The 23,694-nt window shown below is 38.4% G+C and overlaps 1 protein-coding gene and 1 long non-coding RNA gene across 5 annotated transcripts in view; both read right to left on the bottom strand.

Annotated features, from left to right (window-relative positions):
* Nucleotides 1-1,372: 1,372 nt before the first annotated feature.
* TCEAL2 (transcription elongation factor A like 2) lies at nucleotides 1,373-3,534 on the bottom strand. 4 transcript variants are annotated; one of them, XM_070605073.1, is made up of 3 exons: nucleotides 3,514-3,534; nucleotides 2,569-2,635; nucleotides 1,373-2,226 (listed from the first exon to the last, which is right to left on the bottom strand). In XM_070605073.1, the coding sequence occupies exon 3, from the start codon at nucleotides 2,197-2,199 to the stop codon at nucleotides 1,546-1,548; it is 654 nt and encodes a 217-aa protein (XP_070461174.1). In that variant the 5' UTR covers nucleotides 2,200-2,226; nucleotides 2,569-2,635; nucleotides 3,514-3,534; the 3' UTR covers nucleotides 1,373-1,545. The 4 variants fall into 4 exon arrangements, with proteins under 4 accessions (XP_070461174.1, XP_070461175.1, XP_070461176.1 ...); XM_070605074.1 differs by lacking the exon at nucleotides 3,514-3,534 and adding an exon at nucleotides 3,182-3,336 and having other exon boundaries at nucleotides 1,373-2,221; XM_070605075.1 differs by lacking the exon at nucleotides 3,514-3,534 and adding an exon at nucleotides 3,194-3,336 and having other exon boundaries at nucleotides 1,373-2,221.
* A 4,543-nt stretch (nucleotides 3,535-8,077) lies between these two features.
* LOC139081069 (uncharacterized) overlaps nucleotides 8,078-23,694 on the bottom strand; it is a 30,497-nt gene continuing 14,880 nt past the window's right edge. The window contains exons 2-4 of the long non-coding RNA XR_011536021.1: nucleotides 20,202-20,301; nucleotides 14,949-15,154; nucleotides 8,078-8,203 (exon numbers count right to left, since the gene is read on the bottom strand). This is a non-coding gene — a long non-coding RNA (uncharacterized lncRNA). The remainder of the gene's footprint in view (nucleotides 8,204-14,948; nucleotides 15,155-20,201; nucleotides 20,302-23,694) is intronic.

Raw genomic sequence — 23,694 nt, 5'->3', positions numbered from 1 at the left:
AGGTCTATTTAATAATCTGTGATGTGTATCTTATGTAACACATATATTTATCCTTCTAGGCAAATATTTCATGTGAAAGTGGAAGTGAGGAGGCTAAGTATAGAGTCTCCTTATAAACCAGTGCTTCCCAAACTGTAATGTGCACAGAAATCACCTGCACATCTTGTTAAAATGAGGATTCTAATTCAGTAGGTCTGGGATGGGGACCTGAGAGTCTGCATTTCTAACTATCTATCAGATGATGCTGATGCAGTGGTCCGTGGACCACCATTTGAGTAGCGATGCTCTAAAGACCACAAGTGTGGGTAGGTGTGCTAACCTTGTAAGGTGGGTCCTGGAAGGAGTTTCCTAGGAGATAATTTCCTCTAAGGAAAGAGGAACAAGCAAACAAGGCACTGACAGAGGAGAAAAACAGTGTGTGCCACTCAAATTTTATCCCAGCCTCCCATATCTGAATCTGATGGAGAAATGTCTGCATGCAAGAACAAACTTTCAAAGCAACAAACATAAAGGATTGTTTTGCTAAAAAAATCTGAAATCCATTGGGGCGGAAGCATCACTGAGGTGTTACCCACTTGGGTAAGCATAACTCTAAGGAAAAAGTCTTTATCTTCACTTCTACAGGTGTCATAGGGTGAAGCAGGTTTGGGGCTCACTGGGGACTCCAGGGAAATCAATTGGGGTTTGTCACCCTGGAGACAGCAGCCCATCAGCTGCAGTGGGGGCCTTAATGGAGTGCAGGACTCCTGAGAAGGGACACAGTGCCCAGGAGACACAGCAGTACCTAGGGGAGGGTGGCACCCACCTTGCTTATTCCTAAGCACAGGTGAGATGTACCTTAACCCTCTTCCAAGTGTCTGATGGGGTCCTGGTCCTGCTAGAGTAGGGAAAAAGGTAGAAGCCAGCCCAACACAGCTCATGTATTCAGTACTTCATCTAATTCACTTGGCAATCCTGTGAGGCAAGTATTATCCCAATTTCATAGATGACAAGACTGTCCTTACGGCAATGAATCTGTTATAACTGCCAGGTTTATTCCTCCAGATATGAGTCAAGAGGTAATGTGAGTTTTACATATCATTTTAAGTTCTGACAATAAGAATTTTAAGTGTCTCCACTGCCTTCATAAACTCACTGAACAGGTGTACAGTTTCCCTTTTTTATATTTTAGTATTTCCTTATGAGAAAAGTAATCTGTGTTCTTTAGGAAAAAACAAACAGATGAGCAGAAAGAAGACAAAGAAAATAAATCACCCACAGTCTCACAACTCCAAAAACCACTGTTAACCTTTTAGTGAATAAAACTATTTTTCCTGTGCATAGATGTACTACATAAATTTCTTTTTTTACAAAAGTGGACTGATTCTGTAGATGATACTGTAAGCTGCTTTATTTTTCCAAGAATCATAACGTCTTTGCAATGCACAAGGGTGAAAATCCCCTACTGATAGAGCACTGTAGTTGGATCAAAAGGCTGCTGGTAACAAGAGTGACACCTTTAGCCTAAGGTTAAAGCACAGGGCCTGGCCCATGCAGGCCAGAGTACTACACAAAAGGAATGTCTTCGAAGCCCCTTTGTGGGGCCCTGCAACCACCCCTGAGTTCCCTTGGGCCCCTCGGGTGGAAGGGGTCCTGTAAGCTTTTTTGCATCCACATAAAGCCCCCCAATTTCTGTCTGGTTTTCTTCACCTCATCCTCCACCCTAGCCATCTCATCAAATTCTCTTATCATCTCCTCATTGCTCAAATGCATATCGTGTATGGCCTCCTTATATTCCTTGAGGCACTGAGCCAGCCCCTTGTTGGTTTTTCTCTTGGCTTTCCTGGGTACATCATCCCCAGCTGGGCGCTTTCCTGCAGCCCTTGGTTCGCTGGATGGCTTTTCTTCTTCTTTTGGCTTTCCCTCACTCACTAGTTTTCCTCCTTCTTTTGGCTTTCTCTGGCTCTCTGTCTTTCCTCCGCTCTCTGCTTTTCCTCCTTCTTTTGGCTTTGCCTCACTCTCTGGCTTCTCCTTATCCTTTAGTACTTCCTCGTCTTCTGTCTTTCCCTTGTGATCTGTCTGTCCCTCCTTTTCTAACTTCTCCTTGTCTTCCAGACTACAAGCTACTTCGGGCTTTCTCATATCCAGTGGCTGTTCTTTGTTTCCCATCTTTCCTTGGTTCTCAAGCATTTCTTCATTTTCAGTGCAGAGGTTTTCCATGTTGAGATTTCCCCTCCTTACCCTGCCCTGCGGGTGAGGGGGAGAGGAGACAAAGGAGACTGAGGGTGGAATGTGGGTCTGGATAGTACTTGCATCTCGTCCCCTGTCAGGGTTCCCCTGACCAGCCTCGGCCTCCAAGTGTGCCTCCTGCCCACCCCTTTACCCCCATCACTCCTCCCACACACCAGAGCCAACCCTTTCCCTGGCAGGCCCTACCACCTTCTGCACCATCCTTCAGTGTGGCGGCGTGCGTGTCTATTATATGTGTGGTGGTGGGATGCGAGTGGGGCCCTCAAATTCTGCCCAGGCCATGCCCTCCACCCGCCTCCCCCGGGTCCCCGTCTGGGGCCCCTCCCCGCTTTCACTGACCTGCAGGGATTCTGGACAGCTTCCTCCTTTTCTAGCCTAGCAGAGTGCTGGGAACAGACAGGAAGACCTGCAGACAGACAGCAGACAGGGGCAGGGGCTGCACGCTCAGGGCACTGAGGTTTCTTTTCTGAGTCCGAGCCCTCATCATCCAACGTTTCCCTCTCCTATTTCCCCTGCATCCCAGCCGCCATTACCTTTCAGGCCTCGGGCGCCAGACCAGGATGCTTTCCAAACTGCTTGGGTCTCTGTGTCCCCCTCCCCTGCAGGCAACCCGCCCCCGCCCCCCGCGCTTTTCGCGGAGGTCGCTATTTCCTCATAGGCGAAGAGTGTGAGAGGGGTTATTGGCAGAACGTGTCTACGTTTCACTGTCGCACTGCGGGGGCGCCCCCTCCCCTCCCCATCGCAGGCTCGAAAATAGATGGAGGGCGCAGAGGAGGGGCGTTGAGGAGAAGGCGGCGGGGCCCGCTGCAGGGTCGACCCTCCCTCCCCACTGCCCGCGCCCCGTCCCCCTCCTCACCCATCTCCTGGACCCCTTCGTCGGCCCCTCCCCGCTGCTCCCGGATCCTACTCCCACCCACCTCCAGCCCTGCCCCTGGCTGCCGGCAGCGCCCACCTCCACACTGACCTGCGGGCCCGGGACCGCCTCGGGCTCGCCGAAGCCCGCTCGCCCCTCGCCCGCCGCCCGGGCAGCTCCGGGAGCCGGTTTGGCGCCGGCGACGGGACCGCAGGGCGGCGGGCGGGTGCGCGGGCTGCTGCCCACGTCGGCGCCCGGCCGGTCACGTGAGCGCCGCGTCACCCGGCTCGGCCCCCGCCCCGCCCCCCCCACCCCATCCCCGAGGGACGGGCAGCTGTGGACCGTGGCGGGGGGGTGGGGGGTGCGGGTGGCCAAGAGGGAGTCACCGAGAGAGCAGGAGGGAGGCGACTTCCTTATCGCAGGTACTTTACCTGCTCATCTCAGGTCCTTGCGCAGCATCCCTCTGAGATGCTCATGATCCCTGGGTGTGACAGCTGATCACAGGAAGGGTACCTGACTTGACCAAGAGCGCTCAGCAACTGAGCCCCACAGCCCGCTTTCAAGACCGGCTTGGCCTAACTCCAGGGCCCAGGTGGTGGTGCCCACTAGGAAGCTGCGCTGCCACCTTGAGTGGCGGTGTTCCTGAGCTTCCTCTCTCCTGGGTGATCTCTGTTCATTTCCCTCCAAGCACAGATGATTCCCAGATTTCTTCTCCAGGCTGTTGCCTCCCCGGACCTCAGACCCTCTTTGTCAACTGTCTATTGGACACCGCTGCCTGAATGTCCCTCAGGGGCCTCGAAATCTTTATACCCCAAACTACTTTCACCAACTTCGTTCTCGCCTTCTCCGTTTACTTCTCTTCACTTTGGAAACTTACACTCCATCAGTTCTGACCTGTTCTCGTCTAGAGAGAATGCCAGGCAGCTAAAAAAAAGAAAGCATTAAAATATTTTTAAAAATGGGCCACAGATGCACAGACCCATCAAAACCCTTGGTTCACAACACTCCTAAGTAACCCATGCTTGTCCCTCTTCTTTCTCTTCCCTTCCCTTTCTTTTTCTCTTTCACATTTCTGAAGCCACCACTCAACCCAAGAACTGGAAAATTGCCGGTATTTTAGCTTCTACAGTGTAGTGACGGGCACATGCTCACACACACACACACACACACTGTATGTGTGTACGAGTGTATGTGTAAATATGGGAAGCACTATTTCTATTTTATTTGCAAAATACCACATCTTATTTACACAATTATGTTATGTGCAACACACCCAATTCTAATTATATTTCTGCTACTGTTTCTTAATTTAGTAAAACATTGATCTTTCTAAAATGGTTTGTGCTACCAAGATGTGTATTTACATTATCACCACATAACTAGTCATTTTATCCTGTGTTGAATTTTTTAACCAAATTAACAATGCCATTGGTAACAAGGCTAGATGTTACCCTTTCATCAGTATGAACCTCCAAAAAAATGTTACTATTATTATTCCGTGAATTTTAATGAAAGTAATATCAAATCACTGTTGGAATTAACTGATTTTCTCTTTTAATCATCTGACGATGCTGATTGTAAATTATCATCAATAATTATTTTGCTAAGTTCTTTTGCTAATGAAGTCAACATTTTAACAGCTGTTACTCCTATTTTTGAACATGCACGCAGAAACTTGGAATTCAAAATTTGTATAATTAAATGAGAAGAAAAATAGTTTGATCTAAATTAGAATTTCTGCTCATAGAATGAGAAGTCGACACAACTTCTGCATCTGTATGTACTAAATTGACACATTCTTCTTAAAATAACTACTACCTTCTGAAGTAGATGCAAATGTTTCTTCAGCAGGTTTGCAGATTTAAGTTTTCCTGAGGTAAATAATATCACTACAGTCCTCTTGGTGCATGGTAAATGTCAGCAAACATTTTGTGCAAGTTAAACGTTTTCATCAACTTTCCCAAGAAAACGAAATATGTTACTTAATTTTCCATTCAATATGCACTTTTGTTTCTTATTGAAAAGTTAAAGAATCATTCCCAACAATAAAATACATATAGATGTAGATTTATAGTGTATAATAAATGATAAAACCACTGTACCAAGAATGTTCATGCTCCACAGCAGGACAGCTCAGCCTTCACTTCCCACACGTATTTCACATACATTTAACTTATGATTTCCCATGTTTTCCTCTGATCTTATGGTTGGTAGGCTGGCACTTTCATGCATTTTGGAGGTCCTTGGCAGGGGTCATGGCCCAACTAGCTAATCACATATAACCAGCAGGGGTAGCAGCATCAAACGTTTTTCTCATTACCACTCAAGACAAAAAGGAGCCAGCTCTAACTGCCCCTGCATGAATTTACTTCATTTTAACAGTGGGTACTCTGCAAGTTGTCCTCGACAGAGATATGTTAATTATGTTGAATTAGGGAAGAGACTTTTCAAATGTGATTAAGAGTTTTTAGATTGGGAGAATATTCTGGATTATCCAGACAGGTCATAAATACAGTTACAAGTGTCCTTATAAGAGGGACACAGAGGGAGATTTTACTACAGAAGAAGGCAATGTGACAACTGAAGCAAGATGCTAAGCTGCTGTCTTCAAACACAGAGGAAAGGGCCATGAGCCAAAGAATGCAAGGAATAGAGCTCTAGAAGCTGGAAAAGGCAAGAAAATGGATTTTCCCCTAGAGGTTCCAGAGGGAGCACAGCCCTGCCCATAACCTTGATTTCAGCCTAGTAAAACTGATTTCAGACTTTTGACTTACACTCTTGTAAGAGAATGAATGTGTATTGTTTTAAGCCTTCAAGTTTGTGGTTATTTGTTACAGCAGCTCTAGAAAACTAATACATGTAAACAAGCTTCACTAAACCCATTCTGGCTTACTTTAATGTAAATATCAGTAATAATAATAATACATTGTTTAAAAATGAAAAATTTGGGGGGTAGGCCTGGTGGTGTAGCGGTTAAGTTCAGCACTCTGCTTCACTGGCCCAGGGTTCGCCAGTTCGGATCCTGGGGGTGGACCTACACACTGCTCATCAAGCCGTGCTGTGGTGACATTCCACATAGAGGACCTAGAAGGACTTAAAACTAGGATATTCAACTATATACTGGGACTTTGGGGAGAAAAGAAAAAAGGAGGAGGGTTGACAACAGATGTTAGCTCAGGTTCAATCTTCCTCACCAAAAAGCATACCTAAAAAAACAGAAACCAAAAAAAAAAAAAAGAGAAAAATTTTGGACAAACATTACACTGCATAGGATGCCAGGTCAACAGGCAACCCTTCTGTTCAGGGCAAACCAGAGAAAATATTTTTATCTTAGAGGTGATTCGTGTAAAGCCACCTTCCCAATACCTAGCACACAGTAAGCCTTCAGTTGGGTGAGTTTTCTTAGTTCCCTAGAGGAGAAAAACTATGCCTTTTAAAAAACTTTTTTAAAACAATTGTAGATTTACATGTGGTTGTAAGAAACGACAGAGAGATCTTATGCCCTTTACCCATTTTCCCTCAACGGTAACTTGTATAACTACAGTAAAATATGACAAACAGAAAATTGACATTGATATAATCCACCGACCTTACTCAGATCTCACCATTTTACATGCACTCCTTTGTGTGTAAATGTGTGTATTTAGTTTTATGACGTTTTATCATATGTGTTTTCCTAGATTGGATCTCATTAACCCCTAGATCTATCTGAGAGGTACTTTCCAAAAACAGCTAGAACAGGGGAAATGACTTACCCAAGACCCTATGGTATACTTGGCCCCCAATGTTTTATTGCAATGTTCTTCTGCAAAGCCTCTTCTTTATGGGTCACATTGCACATATTATTCTTAAGAAAATAACATAGAATAAAAAAGTGAGATAGGGAAGTATATGAAATAAAACAAAATGGGATGATGGTTTTGGTGGTTTTCTTTTTTAAACCCTAGGGAACTGGTCCAGTGATTGTTTTACTTTTTTCTAAATTATTGGAGAAATCACTCCAGTACATAGAAATGACACTAAAGTTAATACACAATGGAAACTTATACATTTCCCTTCCATTTACCATTTCCACATGATTATTATGTAATCATGCTATTTGGATTAAAGGAGGGAAACTAACATTTATTGAATACCAAGTATACCATATGCTGTGTTTGACACTTGAAATATTTTGCTTTTTTGATTCTCACGATAATTGTCTGATATAGATATAATTATTCCCATTTTACAAATGAGGAAAAGAAAACTCAGGAACATTATGTAACTTTTAAAAATCTTGCCGTTGATACAGAGATCACAAAAAGACTAATCCTAACCCATAGCTCTCATTATATAACACATTGCATCCTTTTTACTTTGTGATCATGCAGGGCTTAGGGATAAGTGTTTTTGAACTGTGTATGTTCTCCTTGACGATTCACAAATGTTTGGCTGGGTACTAATACTTTTCTTTCTCCAAGGGGACATTTCAAGTAAATATAATCATCCAGATCTCAGAAAAAAGATCTGGAATATGGATTTTGGCTGGGGTGTCTGGCAAATAATAAACACCCAGTAAATATCTGTTGAAACAATGAGTGTCTGTATCAGTGAAGATATTAACCTTATGCCTTAAGAGCCCTATAACAAAATAGCAAAATAGACAAAATTTGTAAACAGTGTGCAAAGAAATGCAGATGGTCCATAATTACAAGAAAAAGTTCTAACTCACTAATAATTTAAAGAATGCAAATAAAAGCATCTAAATGACCTTTTGCCACCTATCATATGACAAAACTTAAGTATAGAAAGAATCCAATAAAATGGAAGAAAAAATCACAGAAGAAAAGTTTAAAAACTGGCTTTGTGTGTATGTCTGGAGAAAGAGAGAGAGAGAGAGACTTAATTTTGACACAAATCAAGGAAATGGAAATACACTTAACAGTTAGACATGAATTTAAATATTCTGATGACACCAGTTATAGAGGTCAGGTGAAGAAATCAGAATTCTCAAACACTTTTTGAGAAAGTTTTAATTACTGAAATCAAGTCCCAGGGAACTTGGCATCCTGTAATGTAGGGAAACTATATCACATGTATAAAAGTAGGCTGGTAAGAGGAGATTCACTGCAGCATTGCCTGAAATAGAAAACAAAAAGTGATAAAATAAGAAGCAGTTCCAGCAATCTGTTCTTCTTATCTATGTGTTTGTTTGTTTGTTTATCTTCCACATATGAGTGAAATTATATGGTATTTGTCTTTGTCTGGTTTATTTTGCTTAGCATAATACCCTCAAGGTCCATCCATGTTGTCACAAATAGCAAGATTTCACCTTTTTATGGCTGTGTAGTATTCCATTGTGTGTGTGTGTGTGTGTGTGTGTGTGTGTGTGTATAAACACCACATCTTCCTTATCCATTCATCCCTGATGGGCATTTTGCTTGTTTCTATGTCTTGGCTATTATTGGCAGAAGGGAAAGGAGTGGAGGAAGGGTGAAAGGGGTAAAGAGGCACAGATGGAAACTAGATTATTGGTGGTTAACATGATGCAGTCTATGTAGAAACTGAAATGCAATAAATGTACACCTGAAATTTATACACTGTTATAAGCCCATATGACCTCAATATAATAACTTTTTAAAAAGGGCACATGTGTACAGTGACAAATGGTAATTAGACTTTGAGTGGTGAACATGATGTAGTCTACACAGAAATCGAAATATACTGATGTACACCTGAAATTTATATAATGTTATAAACCAATATATATATTCTCTGACCTCCTAATGCTAGAGGGCCCAGGGTTTAATTTAATTCTTGGACCTCATCCTTTTCTATCTTCCCTCACTGGATAAATGATTTCAACTAGTTTATAAAATCTATACAGTTATGACTCCCCAAGTCCAGGTCTCACTCCTGAAATCCAGAGTAACATTATTTAACTTGCTCTGCAATTCACCTATTTCTCTTCAAAATGTTTTTTAGAGAACTTTCCATTAACTAACAAGCTTCATAATTTATTTAAATATTCCACTTCTTTAGGAAAATTTAGATTGTTTCCAACTTTCTCTTCCTCGACAGCACACAGCTATACCACATTACTTAGCATCCTTTACTGAAAGCCATGTGTATTAAGCAATTTTGGTGTCTCCTATTACATCTCTGGGCACACATTCACAGCTGTCATGGACAGTTCCCTGTGAGCTCACACCAATGGCAGCAGTGTCCTACCTCAAGCAGGCTGCCTTCACTCACATTCCTGCTTCAGATTCTTCTCATTAGCCTCAAACAGTCCTCCTAACCCCCATACAAGCCCATCCATGAATTGCAGGGGAATTAATGCCCTCAAGAGAAACCCTTAACCAACAGAACTCAGAGTGATGAATAAACTTTCCAGCCTCCCAACTTTTGGGCAGATAATTCTGGGAGACGTTTTGTATGCTTCTCAGAGATCCCAGATAAACCTAGTCCCCATTGTCTACCTACAGCAACAACGTCAATAATGCACCATTATACTGGCTTTAGCTCTTTCTTAACTCCATTCTAACTCTTACCTCACTCCTGGGATCTGCTCCCAAATAAACTACCAGCACCTAAGTTCTGCTTTTGGGTGAACCTAAACTAAAACATTGAGGAGTGGAGTTCTATCCAATGGAATGTGGACAGAAGTGATATTTGCTGCTTCTACACCTGACCTCTAAATCATCCCAAGCTATACTCCATTTCCTCACTTTCTGCCAGCAGAGAATTGATCATAGGACTCTGAAGCTCAAGGGAGTGGCAGGGATAAAAGATGGAAGGCCTGGGGTCCCTGTATCCCCACTTGCAAGAAAGGAACCTATGAGAGTCACCTGACAAGTAACACCAGTGTTAGACTGTTTTACGACAGAAGAATAAACTTATATTAAGCTAAAGAAAAATAGCATTGTATGCTATGTCATTAGCCTATCCTGACAAGTACAATTGGGTACTATCTTTTTCTCATTGATGACAGTTTTAGAAGTTAAAAATCATTTCTCATTGTTTTCTCATAATGAGAATACAGGCATCCAGATGAAGGGAGCAGATATCTCTCTGATTTGTCTTGAGTTCAAAATTTGGGGACAGAGTTTCTCTACTTTCTTAGGTGTTTCAGAAGCTCATAAGAGCTGCTTAACATCATGCCTCTGAGCAGATCCTGATCTGGTTCTCCACACTGGGAAGACAGACAGCTTGTCTTTGACTCACCTGATGAGCTTAGTGAGAGATGGTACTAGGGCAGCAAGGTGTGGTGTTTGCATAACTACTGCTCCTGGACTGCTCAGTATGTTCATATATTTATAGGAAAATTCTGGACCTATCCTACAGTCAGCAATGAAAGAGTCCTCAGATCATGCGTTATCCAGCCATATCCACCAGGATTTCAGCTGTCTCCTGCCTCTCTGAGAGATAAAAAGCCAAGAACTACTAGCATTTCTTGACACACAAGTATTCATTCTTCTATTCACTAATAATTAAATATGTATTGAGCTTAAAATCCAAAGTATTCCATTAGAAGCATCTCATTAACTCTATAGTGGAAATAAGAGAGTAAGAAGGGGAATGAATATATGGCAAAATCCAAAGATTAAATCTGAGCAGAGATGGCTCTTTCACATTAACTTTTAAAGTCATTCAAATTTAAGGCTTTGGAGTTTTTTAAAAACCCTCTTTGGACTCCTCATCCACATTCAGCTACAAGATCTCTCTCTCTCTCCCTCTCCCTCTCTCTCCATATCTCTCCCTCTCTATTTGTCTCTCTCTCTTCCTCTTCAAAGGCAAACTTCCAGAAAGAATTTTCTGCATTTCCTGTTAACATTGTTCACTTCCAACTGACTCATCCCACTGCACTATGACTTCTGTCCTCATGTTTGCAATGAACGTGCTCTCACCATGGTCACAAGCCACCTTTTTGCCACTAGCCCAGCTGTTCTGTATGAATATTTTAACATACTGAGTGTTATTTTTAATGATCTCCTAAAATACTCACACTTGTGCAGACAGCTTCTGTTACTTAACAACAAATCTTTGACAAGTTTCCAGGCTTTGGACCATGAGGTGCTGGGGACAAACCCAAGCTGTCCTGCTCCCTGACTGAGCAGTCCTGGGCTAAGTCCTTATTCTCCCTGTCCCTCAGGTTTTCATCTATAAAATGGGGATTAACACCATATCTACCTTATACTGGTGCTGTGAGCATTAAATGACTCAATACATAAAAAGCATTTGGCATATAATACATTTTAGTCATTTTTATTTATTTTTCTATATCTTTATCAGGCATTAGTATACTTACTAACCCGATGGTATAGACTGATGTTTATCCACAGTCAATGACGTTGAGGTATGTTATTAGTAAGACAAGCAAGTCACAAAGCCAAATGTAAGATGTGATCCTATATTTGTACATAAATCTATAAATGCATGCATACGTGCATAAATATGTAAATACTTGCATAAGAAAACTACTCAAAGAATATAATGCGGATGAAAACATTAGTGGTTATTCTGGGTTGAATTGTGTCCCCCCAAAATTGTATGTTGAAGTCCTAATCCCAACTATCTCAAAATGTGACCTGATTGGGAGATAAATTCTTTACAGAGGCAATCAAATTAAAATGAGGTCATTGGGGTGGGCCCTAATCCGATATGACTGATGTCTTTATAAAAAGGGGAAATTTGGACACAAAGACACACACAGACAGAAGATGATATGAAGAGACAGAAGGAGAATGCCGTGTGAAGATGGAGGATTGGAGTGATGCATCTACAAGTCAAGAAACACTGAAGATTGCCTTCAAAGCACAAGAAGCTAGGAAGAGGCAAGGAAGAAGTCTCTTATAGGTTTCAAAGGGAGCATGACCTGTCAATACCTTGATTTTGGACTTCTAGCCTCCAAAACTACAAGACAATAGATTTCTGGGGGGTTTTATGTTTGTTTTTATTTTGGTGAGGAAGATTGGCCCTGAGATAACATCTGTTGCCAATCTTCATCCTTTTCCTTGAGGAAAATTGTCACTGAGCTAACATCTGTGCCAGTCTTCCTCTATTTTGTATGTGGGATGCCACCACAGCATGGCTTGATGAGAGGCATGTATGTCCGTACCCGGGATCTGAACCAGCGAAGCCTGGTCCTCTGAAGTGGAGCATGCAAACTTAACCACTATGCCACCAGGCTTGCCCCATGTTTTTTAAGCCACCTACTTCGTGGTACTATGTTATGATAACCCTAGGAAACAAATACAGAAGGACTTACCTTTAAGTGGTATGTTTTGGTGTTATTTTATTGTATTTCCTTTCTATGTTATATATTTTTACCTATAATACACACTTATTGGTCTTGCAACAATACAAAACAATAAAATGGTATGGAAATATAAATATTCTAAGTTCTACTAACAGGAAATTAATTCAGCTTTCAAATGGGGAATACTCCTGAGGCATAGGAAGGGAGACAAGATAAGGGAGAACTTTCAAAGCATAACAGGACACATTTCCCCAAAATTCCTAACCACACTGAGGTTATTATCAATATTTGAAGTTTCTGCCTAGTTAACTGAGAAAAAAACATGGTACCTCAGCTTGTTTTATTTTGCTTTGCCTTGAATAACAGTAAGGTTGAAGATCTTGTCATATGAGAGGCAGTAGTATATCCTGGTTAGATGTATGGGCTCAGGAGCAACACAGCATATCTTACACTTGCCACTTGCTAGACGTGCCGTCAGTTCATTATGTTTAAAGTTGAGCAACCAGAGCTCCTCCCCATAGGTTGTGGTGAGGATGAAATGAGTAAGTACAGAGTTGGCACTTATAACAGTATCAGACACTAAGGAAGTTAGCAATAAAAATTAACCATTACTATCATTATTTTCATGCCAGAATTGACCATTAGTGTTTCTATTGTGATTTTAGTCATGTAGGTTTATATTGATTGGCATAGATTGACATTCATAATATGATGTTTATATAAATAAATCAGTTTGCAAAACTGTAAGTAGGATATCATCTCATTGCTACTCTTAAATATATGTGGTTATAATTGCATAGAATTCCTGACAACAATATGTACACTCAAATGATAACAGTGCTTATCCATGAATAGTAGACTTTTAAGATTTCTAATGATTTTTTTCCTTTCCTGAATTTTCTATTTTTATCTACAATGAGAGTGTCTTGGTTTTGAAAGTGAAAAAACGAACAAATGTCTACCTAACTATTTCCATAGAAAAGTGGATCAGTGTCAGAATGTGGAACATCCCCAAGGCAAAGGAATTAGGTAATAAGGTGGTCCTAGAATTAACTTATGACTTTACCACATGACAGTCCCCTTTTGGCAGCTTCAGGGAAATTACAGGTGCCTAGAGGAAGAGTAAGCACAGTATGTCTCTCAAATAAACCTTATATTCCATAGTCAGACAATGTCGCCACTTCCCTGGATTTTAGTGAAGGTCATGAGATGAAAGTATTTTCACAACATACTTCTTCCCGAGGTCTCCCAAATATAGTCCCTTGAACTGAAAGCAGGCTCATCAGTTTAACCACCCAGTTAGCCAAGCAGTGAACACCACAGGGGAGGGGATGGGTGAGTGTCTGCGTGAGATGGCCCAGAGCTCAGCCCCATGACTTGAGAAGGGTGAATGCTTTAACAGCAGGATTCAGGGGAAAAGTTTAGTCATAGGCTTACTCAGCCCAGGGCCCCAGGGTACCAACTCATGTGAATTAAATCACCTTTGAAGTACCTTCCTTGTGGAATTAAAAATAATAAAAGGAAAGGACAATACACACATGCCAAGCACTTGTAAGACAAAATAAGCTCAAGTTCAAAATGAGATGCATCCGTAAACCAGCTAAAAGTTACGGGTGTTGGTCTGGACACATGGTAACTAACTGTCTGCAATCACTGTCTTCTCTCAGCAGGGTGGCCCAGATCAGATTCTAGATGTTCAGGCCTAGATGAGTAACAGTGTGAATAAATGACAGAAAATTAGGCTTGGACAAATGGGAAGATGTTTAATGTTCAGGATACACTGAGACATTGTTTTGGGCTAGCTGGTAGCAGGGAAACTCAGTTTGAACACATCAGGGAAAAAAGTGAAAATAATATATGTGGATTCTGTTAATGCTCTTTACAGCATATAAACTTAAAAACATGGATGTGTCTGATGCTGGCCCAGAGTATATGGGGTTAAAACCAAAGCACTCTTTCCCTGCTTACTCCCTGGCTCCCTGGCTCCAGAATCCATTATTCCTCATGGAGACAGACACAGCCAAGGATAACTACCTGGATTCCATATCATCTCCCCCTCCTCCCTGCAAACAGTGTCGCAAGGCCTAATGCAGGCTGGTGGGATGGCTCTGACCAGCAAGGCCACTGACTCCCTCCACGACCCCATCTACAAGCAGCCACATTCCTTACAAACCTTTAAAACCCCTCGCCTCCCCTCTTTCGGGGAGATGAGATGAAATGAAGCAAATTTCAAAGAAAATTTGAAACTCACTCTCATCTCCTGGCTAATGTCATCCAAAATAAAAACCTTTTCCTTTCTATAAGCCTGGCATTTCAGTTTTTATTTGGCACCTCTGTGTGGCGGGTAAAGAAACTATGTTTGTAGGCGGTAACGATCTGGCAAGCCAGCCAGGAGGCCCTTGCCCTTGGCTCCACAGCCCCAGGCCAACTGGGATTTTCTGGGAAGCAGTCCAGCAGCTGCCTAGGTGATTTGCCCTAGGGACTGTCCCCAGTACTTTCCATCTGACGCAGCACAGTTGACCCTAGGCACATTTTCTGATGGCAAGGAAACAGGTTCTAGTTGGTTGGTTTGTTTGCTCTTCATTCTGATGAGTCAATAGACTCTGAAATAGAGTAACTCACCTTGGGGACGCCCATGAAGTTCCTTCTCCTCCTCTGAGGTCCCTTCCATTCATGAAAGGGCCATCTTGGGTCCTTTCTGTTCACAGAGGGGCCATCTGGGGTCACATCCGGAGTGGAAATAGTTGTAGGACTTTATACCCTCCATCTGGGAACTGGTTCACTGGCATCTGGCTTTTCTGTGTCTGGATCTGTGTGTCTCTCTGTCTCTGTGTATCAGAATGGGAAACATGCAGTCTGTCTCCAAGCAGAGACCATTGGGGCTGATTCTAAGTAGATGGTCTAATTATAGTCATAAGCCAATGTCTAAAAGGGATCATTTCCTTTTGTAACATGCATGACCACCATATTCTTTAAATTCTGGAGAGAAAATGGCCAAACAATCGATGCTTAAGTTGGAAAATTTTAGAGAGCTCTCGTCATAAACAGCTGTTTTATTGGTACCTATGAAAAGCCCAAATTAAAAGGAAAATATAATGATTAGTCTTAAAAACTTAATCAAACTTGGGGTCTCAGCTTCTTCTTGTGGTTTTACAGATGCTAATAAAAACATTAAGTTAACAAAGAAAAATCAAAAGGGGAAGAGTCACAAGACTCATGCCAACAGGATGAAAACCCTTAACTAGTTATTAAAAAGTAGAGTGGGATAAATGGAACAGACGTAAATAAAGTTAAAATGAAGGTTTTAATAAAACACTGCCTAAGGTTAAGTGGGCTAAAGGAATCCCTTTATTGACCCACCAATATTAAAGGACATGAGATAAACGTCTTCTATTCACTCCAGTTTAAAAAATTTTACAAAGTCAGGAAGCAAAAATCACAGTGGAAAACCTGACCAGCAATTGTTTGGGGCAACAGCTAGGTTGCTCAAGTTTGTAAGACTATAAAGATTAAAGCATTTAAACTAACATTATATGAAGAGGTTATGTCAATTTTGCCTAAATGTTTTTTTGGGAATAGATGTTATGTCTATCTGGAATTGCTTCCCCTACACAATATTGCAAAACTAAAACTTGTTAATAGAATTCTAAAGTAAGTTATAATTAAAAGTATGAGTTGATAAAATTAAGATAAAGTTTTTAAAAATTGGTATATTTAAATGGGCTTTATATAAAATAATTCCATCTCTTTTGCCTGATTCTATCATACATTATGTTGTGGGGATAAACATTATGTCTCACTGGGGAATGTTTTCCCTGCCTAATATAGTAAGAACATATAAATCCACCCTTCAGGCTATGTTAAACATACTAAAGGAGATCTCACTTTAAAATAGCCCAAATGGGACAATTTCACTTTACTCAAGCTGATGTACGCAATTGGAAAAAGCCAGCTACAACAATGGGAAGCCTGTTTTAATCTTTTGAAGCTTCTAAATAAAATCATAAATACTTTACTGCCTCTTTAAGGAAAAACAAATAATTAAGCATGCCAGCAGCTGGCAGGCTGAAGCCAAATCTGCTGCTTCTCTCTCCTCTCTCACTGAAATTTGCCAATTGAACTCCCCCAAAATTCCTGATCTAAAATTAAACAAGTAAAAATAAGTAAACCTTTGAGATAATTTGGAATTGTAATGACCATTCTGGGCAACCTCTGTTTCAGATGAATCTACATTAAGGGTCACCCTTAAAAGAGAGAATTCAAAATCTCTCATAATGGAATACAGTCTTTGATTAATATACAGAAATTTATAAAAGACAAAGTTATTTAACATGATATAAAATGATCTTTGGTAAATAAAAGTCTGTTTAAGTTTGCTGGTTTGATTTAAAATAGGCATGTCCACAAAGTTATCAGCATTAGATATGATGCAGACATACAGCCTGGGTTTACCAGTCAAATGAGCTCATGTCATCTCTGTTAGAAAATTTATCAGCAAAACTAATAACTCAGTATAATAGCTGATTTTGTTTAAGGTCTCATGAGGTTTTTATAGACCATTTAAATATAATTGTTGAGAACAGGTAAACTAAATAAATGTGAAGGATGAAGGTTTTTGGAGAAACTTTAACAATAATTATGTGTTATGATGTATGTACTTAAAACGACTTAAGATGATGGTTAACTACTTTAATGTTACATGATTTTTTTGAGTAATTAGTACATAATTGTTAAAACTGGGTAAAAGTTTTTAAGTACAATAATTATGTTTTATGGTCTATGTACTTAAAAAACAGCTTTCAAAATCTTTTTGGAAACAAACTTTATAGTTTAGTAAGTTAAGTTAAATAACAAAATCTGTTGAGTATCTGGGTCATTTTCAGAGAGGCTGGAACACTGAAACATTATTGCTGAAGATGTCTATCTACTTTGGCTTCTTATTAAGAAAAACTAAAAAGTATTTGGGTCTATTAATAAACAAACCTTGTGTTTAATTACTACAAAGTAACACGTTTCTAAAAATTATAGAAGGTATTTGTAAATTTGTCAAGCTACAGAATGCTAATGTGAACAAGGGTTTATAATTACTTACTTGGTTTTTATTTAGAAATTAAGGTTTCCAAGGGTTAAAAATTCTAATTAATATATGTAATTAAAGCTACTAAAAATTAATAAAGAAAAAATCTTTGTATTCAAGGAAAGTAAAATGTATGTTTTCAGTAATAAGGTATAAATAATGGAAATATTTTTGTTTGTTGGGTTATAAACAAAAAGATAAATTTGTCTAAAGTACTGAGACTAATTCTAAATGTAAAAAAGTAAGTGACAAAAGGTTTATGAAAGTAAAACCCAGAAGACTTTTATGCCTGGTCAAGTTGGCTACGATGAAAGTAAATCCAATCAAATAAATACATTTTAATGCCCAAAGTAAACTGGTAACAAATTAAAACTGAGTCTTTCTTAAAAAAGATAATTTTCCTGAACTTTCAGTCTACTCGATTAAAAAAATTATAAGAGGTTTTTTCTTTAAGTATTCTACCAAAAGGATAAGGATTTTATGTTTTATCAAAATAAATTTCCTATATTGTCTTTGTCAGGTCCTTAATCACAGACACTAAGGTTTTTCTTACAATTATTTGATTCTCTGCATTCGCCTAAAATTCTTTAACTGTCACCATGGTTAAAGGGATAATTAAACATTGCTTCATGGAGAACTATAATATTACATGGGTAAATGTTATTGATATAAATGTTTAAAAATTGTATAAGGTTACTAAAATTCTGCTGTGTCCTGATCGTCAGCCATAATTCTGGTTGTTGTCTCGGAATGTTATGTGTCACCAAAAATAGCCAAGTTTCCTTTTCAATTGCCATTTTTAAGTCTTTTATTATTTACAGACAGTTGTTTTACTCTGAGGTTTTTACAAATATGTTTTATCTTCAGAGGAGTTCATGAAAAGGACTCTGGCACTTACTCTAGAATACAGGTTTCTGATAAATGTTCAGACTGTAAAACTAAACTGGGTAAGAAATTACAGAACTCTAACAGAAAAACTGATGACCTCATAGGACTGCTGACAAGATCAAGAACTAATCACACAGAAGTGAATGAACTAACAGGGATGATTATAATTTTTATGACTTCTTGTTTGAAATATTGCTTATTTTTTAATATTTTGTGTTTTGTTATCTCATATTTAAGGAAATATTTTTCTTTTTCCTCTCATGCTAACTATGACTTATAGCAATTTGATAAAATTATACATTTATAAACAAAATGGAAACATTTATCTTTTTCTCCCATCTGATCCCTCCAGAATTTGGAAACTCTTGATGAATAAGTAATCTTATTTTCATGGCTGTATAATTGTTTGCATAAGTTCAATAAAAACCTGTTCTTCTTATAACAGGACTCAATTGGAAACACTGGTTATATTACCAAGGCTTTGACTGGAACATCATATTTGAGAAAAACATACAGACTTGGATATGACAAGACAGCTTTTGAGGAAAGAAGGTTGATTTCTGGAATAAAACCACTTGGAAATATTGACCTGGCACCTTGCTTATGGGTTCCCAGTAACCTGCTAAGATTTAGTAAAGAATGTCACTCCTTCTGGCAGGAGCAAGGAACTCAATATTTTGGGTACCTCGTGAAGAGAGGAACTCACCCAAATCTGTAGGTATTGCAAGTGGGGTCTGATGACAAGTCCTTGGCTTGTCTTTTCTGGTCTTAAGAGGCCTTTAAAGTTAAATCTGAGATTCCTTATAAAAAGTTCCAGCAAAGCAGATTTAAAAGAACCTATGTGATCAATCACTATTCTTACAGTACTTATGTAAATAATTGGGCCAAATATATTAAAACTAAACTTATTTTACAACCAGTGGGTCTTAATTTGGCTATGTTTGGTAAAATTGAGGGTGATTTTAAAGAGAAAAATTATGTTTCAATAGAGACTATAATACACATTAATGGGTATAGGATTTTGGTTCTGTTGTCTTTGAGGTTTTTGTTTTACATCTGTAAATGCAACTAGATCCTAAATTCTTCTAGTCTCCTGAAATATCTGAAGTAACAAACCTCCAAACTAATGTTTTCCATTTTTTCTGTCATTTTGACTTAAAATCATTAAAAAGTGAATCTGCTCTTTTTCCTGAAGCTTTACAAACTGGAGCTGGACAACTTAATGTAAACTTAAGAGAGATTCATGTCTGTTGCTGTGTAGCCCACTCAGAAAAATACCTGAGTGCCTGGTGACACCATTAGAGACATTCAAACCACAAAAGATGCTTTGACCCTGACTTATAGGAATCTTGACTGGCTGCACCCTGGGCTCAGGAACTGATTTATAATTTGCTCCAACCATTAACCTTGTTTTTTTTTCTTCTCTAGAAATACTTCTTATTAAATACCTGGTTACTTACTTATGCAATACAGGCCTATTGCATATTTGGAAGCCCACCTGTATCACTGCCTTATGAAAAGACTGGTTCAACAAGATGAAACAACCTAGGCCCCAATTCAGCAGGAAGTAGCCAAATCAGTCATTGTCCCAAATCCCTCAAGATTGAAAAATGAACATAAAATAGGGGGAAATTGATGCTGGCCTTGATATCAGTTCCCCTACATTAAACCCAACATATATGGGGTTAAAACTAAAGCACTCTTTCCCTGCTTACTCCCCAGCTCCCTGGCTCCAGAATCCATTATCTGCCATGGAGACAGACACGCTGGCTGATGTCATCCAAAAGAAAAACTCTTTCCTTGCCATAAGCCTGGCCTTTCAGTTTTTATTTGGCCCCGCTTGTGTGGCAGGTAAAGAACCTATGTAAGTGGTAACATGTCTATTTTAGAAGCTCTGAAAAAGAATATACATTGAAAGGAAGGCATATATGCAGGTCACACTGTCAAGATGTTCTGTGCATTTATTCTTCCTTCTGTTTCTTCCTCCTTTTATATCATTTATCCAGGCATCTGTAGATAAATACATGCAACAAAAAATACCATATTTCACTTAGGCATATATAAATATGTAATAAAACTACAAAGAATGGTTTTAAGAATGAAAAACCAAAATTCTTTTAAATTATTACCTTTTTTTTTTTGGTAAGGAAGATTGACCCTGAGCTAACATCTGTTGCCAATCTTCCTCTTTTTGCTTGAGGAAGATTGGCCCTGAGCTAACATCTGTGCTAATCTTCTATTTTGTATATGGGTCATCACTACACATGGCTTGATGAACAGTGTGTAGGTCCATGCCCAGGATCCAAATCCACAAACCCCAGGCTGCTGAGATAAAGCCTGTGAACTTAACCACTATGCCACCAGGCCAGCCCCTATAATGGTCACCTCTGAGCAAGGAGACTAATACAATCATAGAAGACTTTAAAGTGAGTTTAGACTATGTATGTAATGTTTTGCTTCTTAAATTGAGCATATAGAAGTCTGTTTTATTATTTTCTATAACTCTTTGAATATCTGAAATATTTAATAACAAGAAATGTTTCTATGAGTTTTGATTCTGATTTTTAAAATGATCCCTACTAATTTAGAAAATGTGGAAAACATAGTAAAGTCCAGAGATAAATATGTAATTAATTGGTAACACCACCACTCATTAATTTTTAAAAAATGTATTATATCTGGCATTGCCTCCTATTATTGTATCTATGTATGCATAAAACAACAAATATATGTATATCTTCTGTAAAATTAAGATTATACATAATTTTAAGCATCTTGCCTTTTTCAGTCATCATGACAGCCTAGGGTATTAATTTGCATTTCTTTAGCTATTGTAATGTGGTATATTTTAGAAAGTATTTATGAATATATATATAATCTTTTAATGTAAATTATCTTCTGATATCATTTGCCTATCTGATATTTATTGTGTATATGTACACAATATGTACATATACAAAAATATATATAATTTATGTGTGGATAATCCATATGACAGAACTGAGCCCAAAGTACCAAACACATTGGTCATATCAAATACATGTAAATAGGCTTAACTCATCTGTTAAAAGAAAAAAATTTTTCATATTTCCTATTGAAGCAAAATCCAACATGATGCTTTTTCAAGAGATATACCTAAGAAAAGATAGTCAGATAGTTTAAAATTTAAAAATAAGCAAACATATATCAGGTAGTTACAAATAGAAATAAAGCAGAGGCTACAATCTTGATATTTAAGGAGGAAGAATTGAGACCAAAATTGATTTAAAAATTTTTCTTAAAAGGCACACGATAATTGTAAAGGCTAAAATTCACAATGAAGATGTGCTGTTTATATTTATGTACACAGACACATAGTAAAAATACTCATAAAGTAAAAACTACAAGAGGTATAAGAAGTAATAGAAAGAAACACACTAACAGTAGATGATTCCACTATACTTCCCTCAATTCAAGAATATTCAAGTGAAAAAAAAATTTATAAGTATAGAGAAGCTTTAAAGAACATAATCCAAAGAGTAGATCTTATGTATTGAACTCTGATGCCTGATATTAGAGAACACAACTACATTTCAGATACACATGAAATACTTATGAAAATTGACTGTATCTGAGGCTCTCAGACAAATTTGGGACAAAATGGAAATAGATTAAAATTGCACAATTTGATCACAAAAATGATAATGAAAATATAACAAATCAAAATCTACAGCTAAAGCTGTTGTCAGAGGAAATTTTCATAGCATTAAATTGGCAATATGAGAATAAAAATTAAAATAAATGAATTTAATATTCAATTCAAAAGCCTTATAAAGAAGCACAGTATAACTAAAAGAATACAGAAGGAAAGAATCATTAAAGTTAAAAGTAGAAATGAAAGTGTTAGAAAAAACTACTGAAGAACTTATACAGGTTTACCTTGAAATCATCAACAAAATAAACATATCACAGTGTAAGCTAATGAAGAAAATAGAGCGAAATGAAAATACAAAAAATTTAAAATGACAGAGGAGAAATAGTGATCCAATCAAAGTAAATTTTTAAGACTCCTAAGTGAATAATTTGTAAAACTTTATTTGTATACATTTGAAAATACAGATAAAATATATAAATTTTTAGAAAAATGCAACTTACAAAAATTGACCCCAGGAAAGACAGAAAGTTCAAACAAACTAGTTACATAGAAGAAATAGATAAATTGGTTAAATTTGTCCCCTGAAAAAGTACCAGGCCCAGATGCCTCCACAGGAGAATTCTACTAAACCTTTAAAGGTAAGATAATGCCAATGCTTCTTAAATTATTCCAAGGATATAGAAAAGAAGAAACACTTCCAAATTCTTATGGTGAACCGAGTATATAATTGATTCCAAAACCTAATAAAGATTGCATCAAAAATGAAAATTATAGAACAATTTCATATATTAATATGAAGGAAGATTCTTAAGTAAAATATTAGCAAATACAAGCCAATAACACATAAAAATGTAGCTCATAACATTGTGGAGCTTATTCTAAGAACGCAAGGGTTTTTCAATATCAGGAAATCCATTAACACATCTAGTGTAATAATTGAGTTAAGGAGAAAAATGTCCACTTCCATAGATGCAGAAAAGGTATTTGAAAGAATCAACACCCATTCATGTTTAAAAAACAAGCTCACTTAAATAGGAATCAATGGTCTCTTTCTTAACATGACACTTCAGCCAAAAAGCCAGCCTCCTATTAATTGGAGAAACACTGGAGGCTTTCCTGATAAAGACAAGAAGAAAATGTGAAATTTATATCTTACATTTGACACTGTGTGGGAGGTATTATGCAATTCAATTAATGAGAGTAAGCAATTAGAAGCAAAAAGAAGAGGTAAAATAACAATGAATCAAGTGAATGAGAAGACAAGCCAGAGACTGGGAGAAAATACTACTATACTTCTAAATCAGATATCTGATAAAAGACCAATATCCAAAATATAAAAAGAACTTTTAGGACTCAAAAATAAGAAAATGAACAACCCAATTTTAAAATGGGCCAATGATATGAACAGATTCCTCACTAAAGAAGACATAGAGATGGCAAAGTAGCATATAAAAACATGCTCAACATCATATATCATTAGGGGATTGCAAATTAAAACAATGAGATACCATTACACACCTATCAGAATGGCAAAAATCCAAAACACTGACAACACCAAATGCTGGGAAGGATATGAAGCAACAGGAACTCTCATTCACTGCTGGTAGGAATGCAAAATGGCACAGCCACTTTGGAAGACTGTGTGGCAGTTTCTTACAGAACTATACAAACTATCACCATATGATCCAGCAGTTACAGTCTTTGGAGTTGAAAACTAACGTCCACACAAAAACCTGCACAAGGATGTTTACAGCAGCTTTATTCATAAT

The sequence above is a fragment of the Equus przewalskii genome, chromosome X (assembly GCF_037783145.1).
Source record: "Equus przewalskii isolate Varuska chromosome X, EquPr2, whole genome shotgun sequence".
NCBI lineage: Eukaryota > Metazoa > Chordata > Mammalia > Perissodactyla > Equidae > Equus > Equus przewalskii.
Note: the sequence above shows the minus strand (reverse complement) of the source record. Positions and strands in the feature narration are given on the sequence as shown.

Excerpts from the sequence above, each read along its gene's own strand:
- TCEAL2 (XM_070605073.1), bottom strand. The coding sequence starts at position 2,199 with ATGGAAAACCTCTGCACTGAAAATGAAGAAATGCTTGAGAACCAAGGA.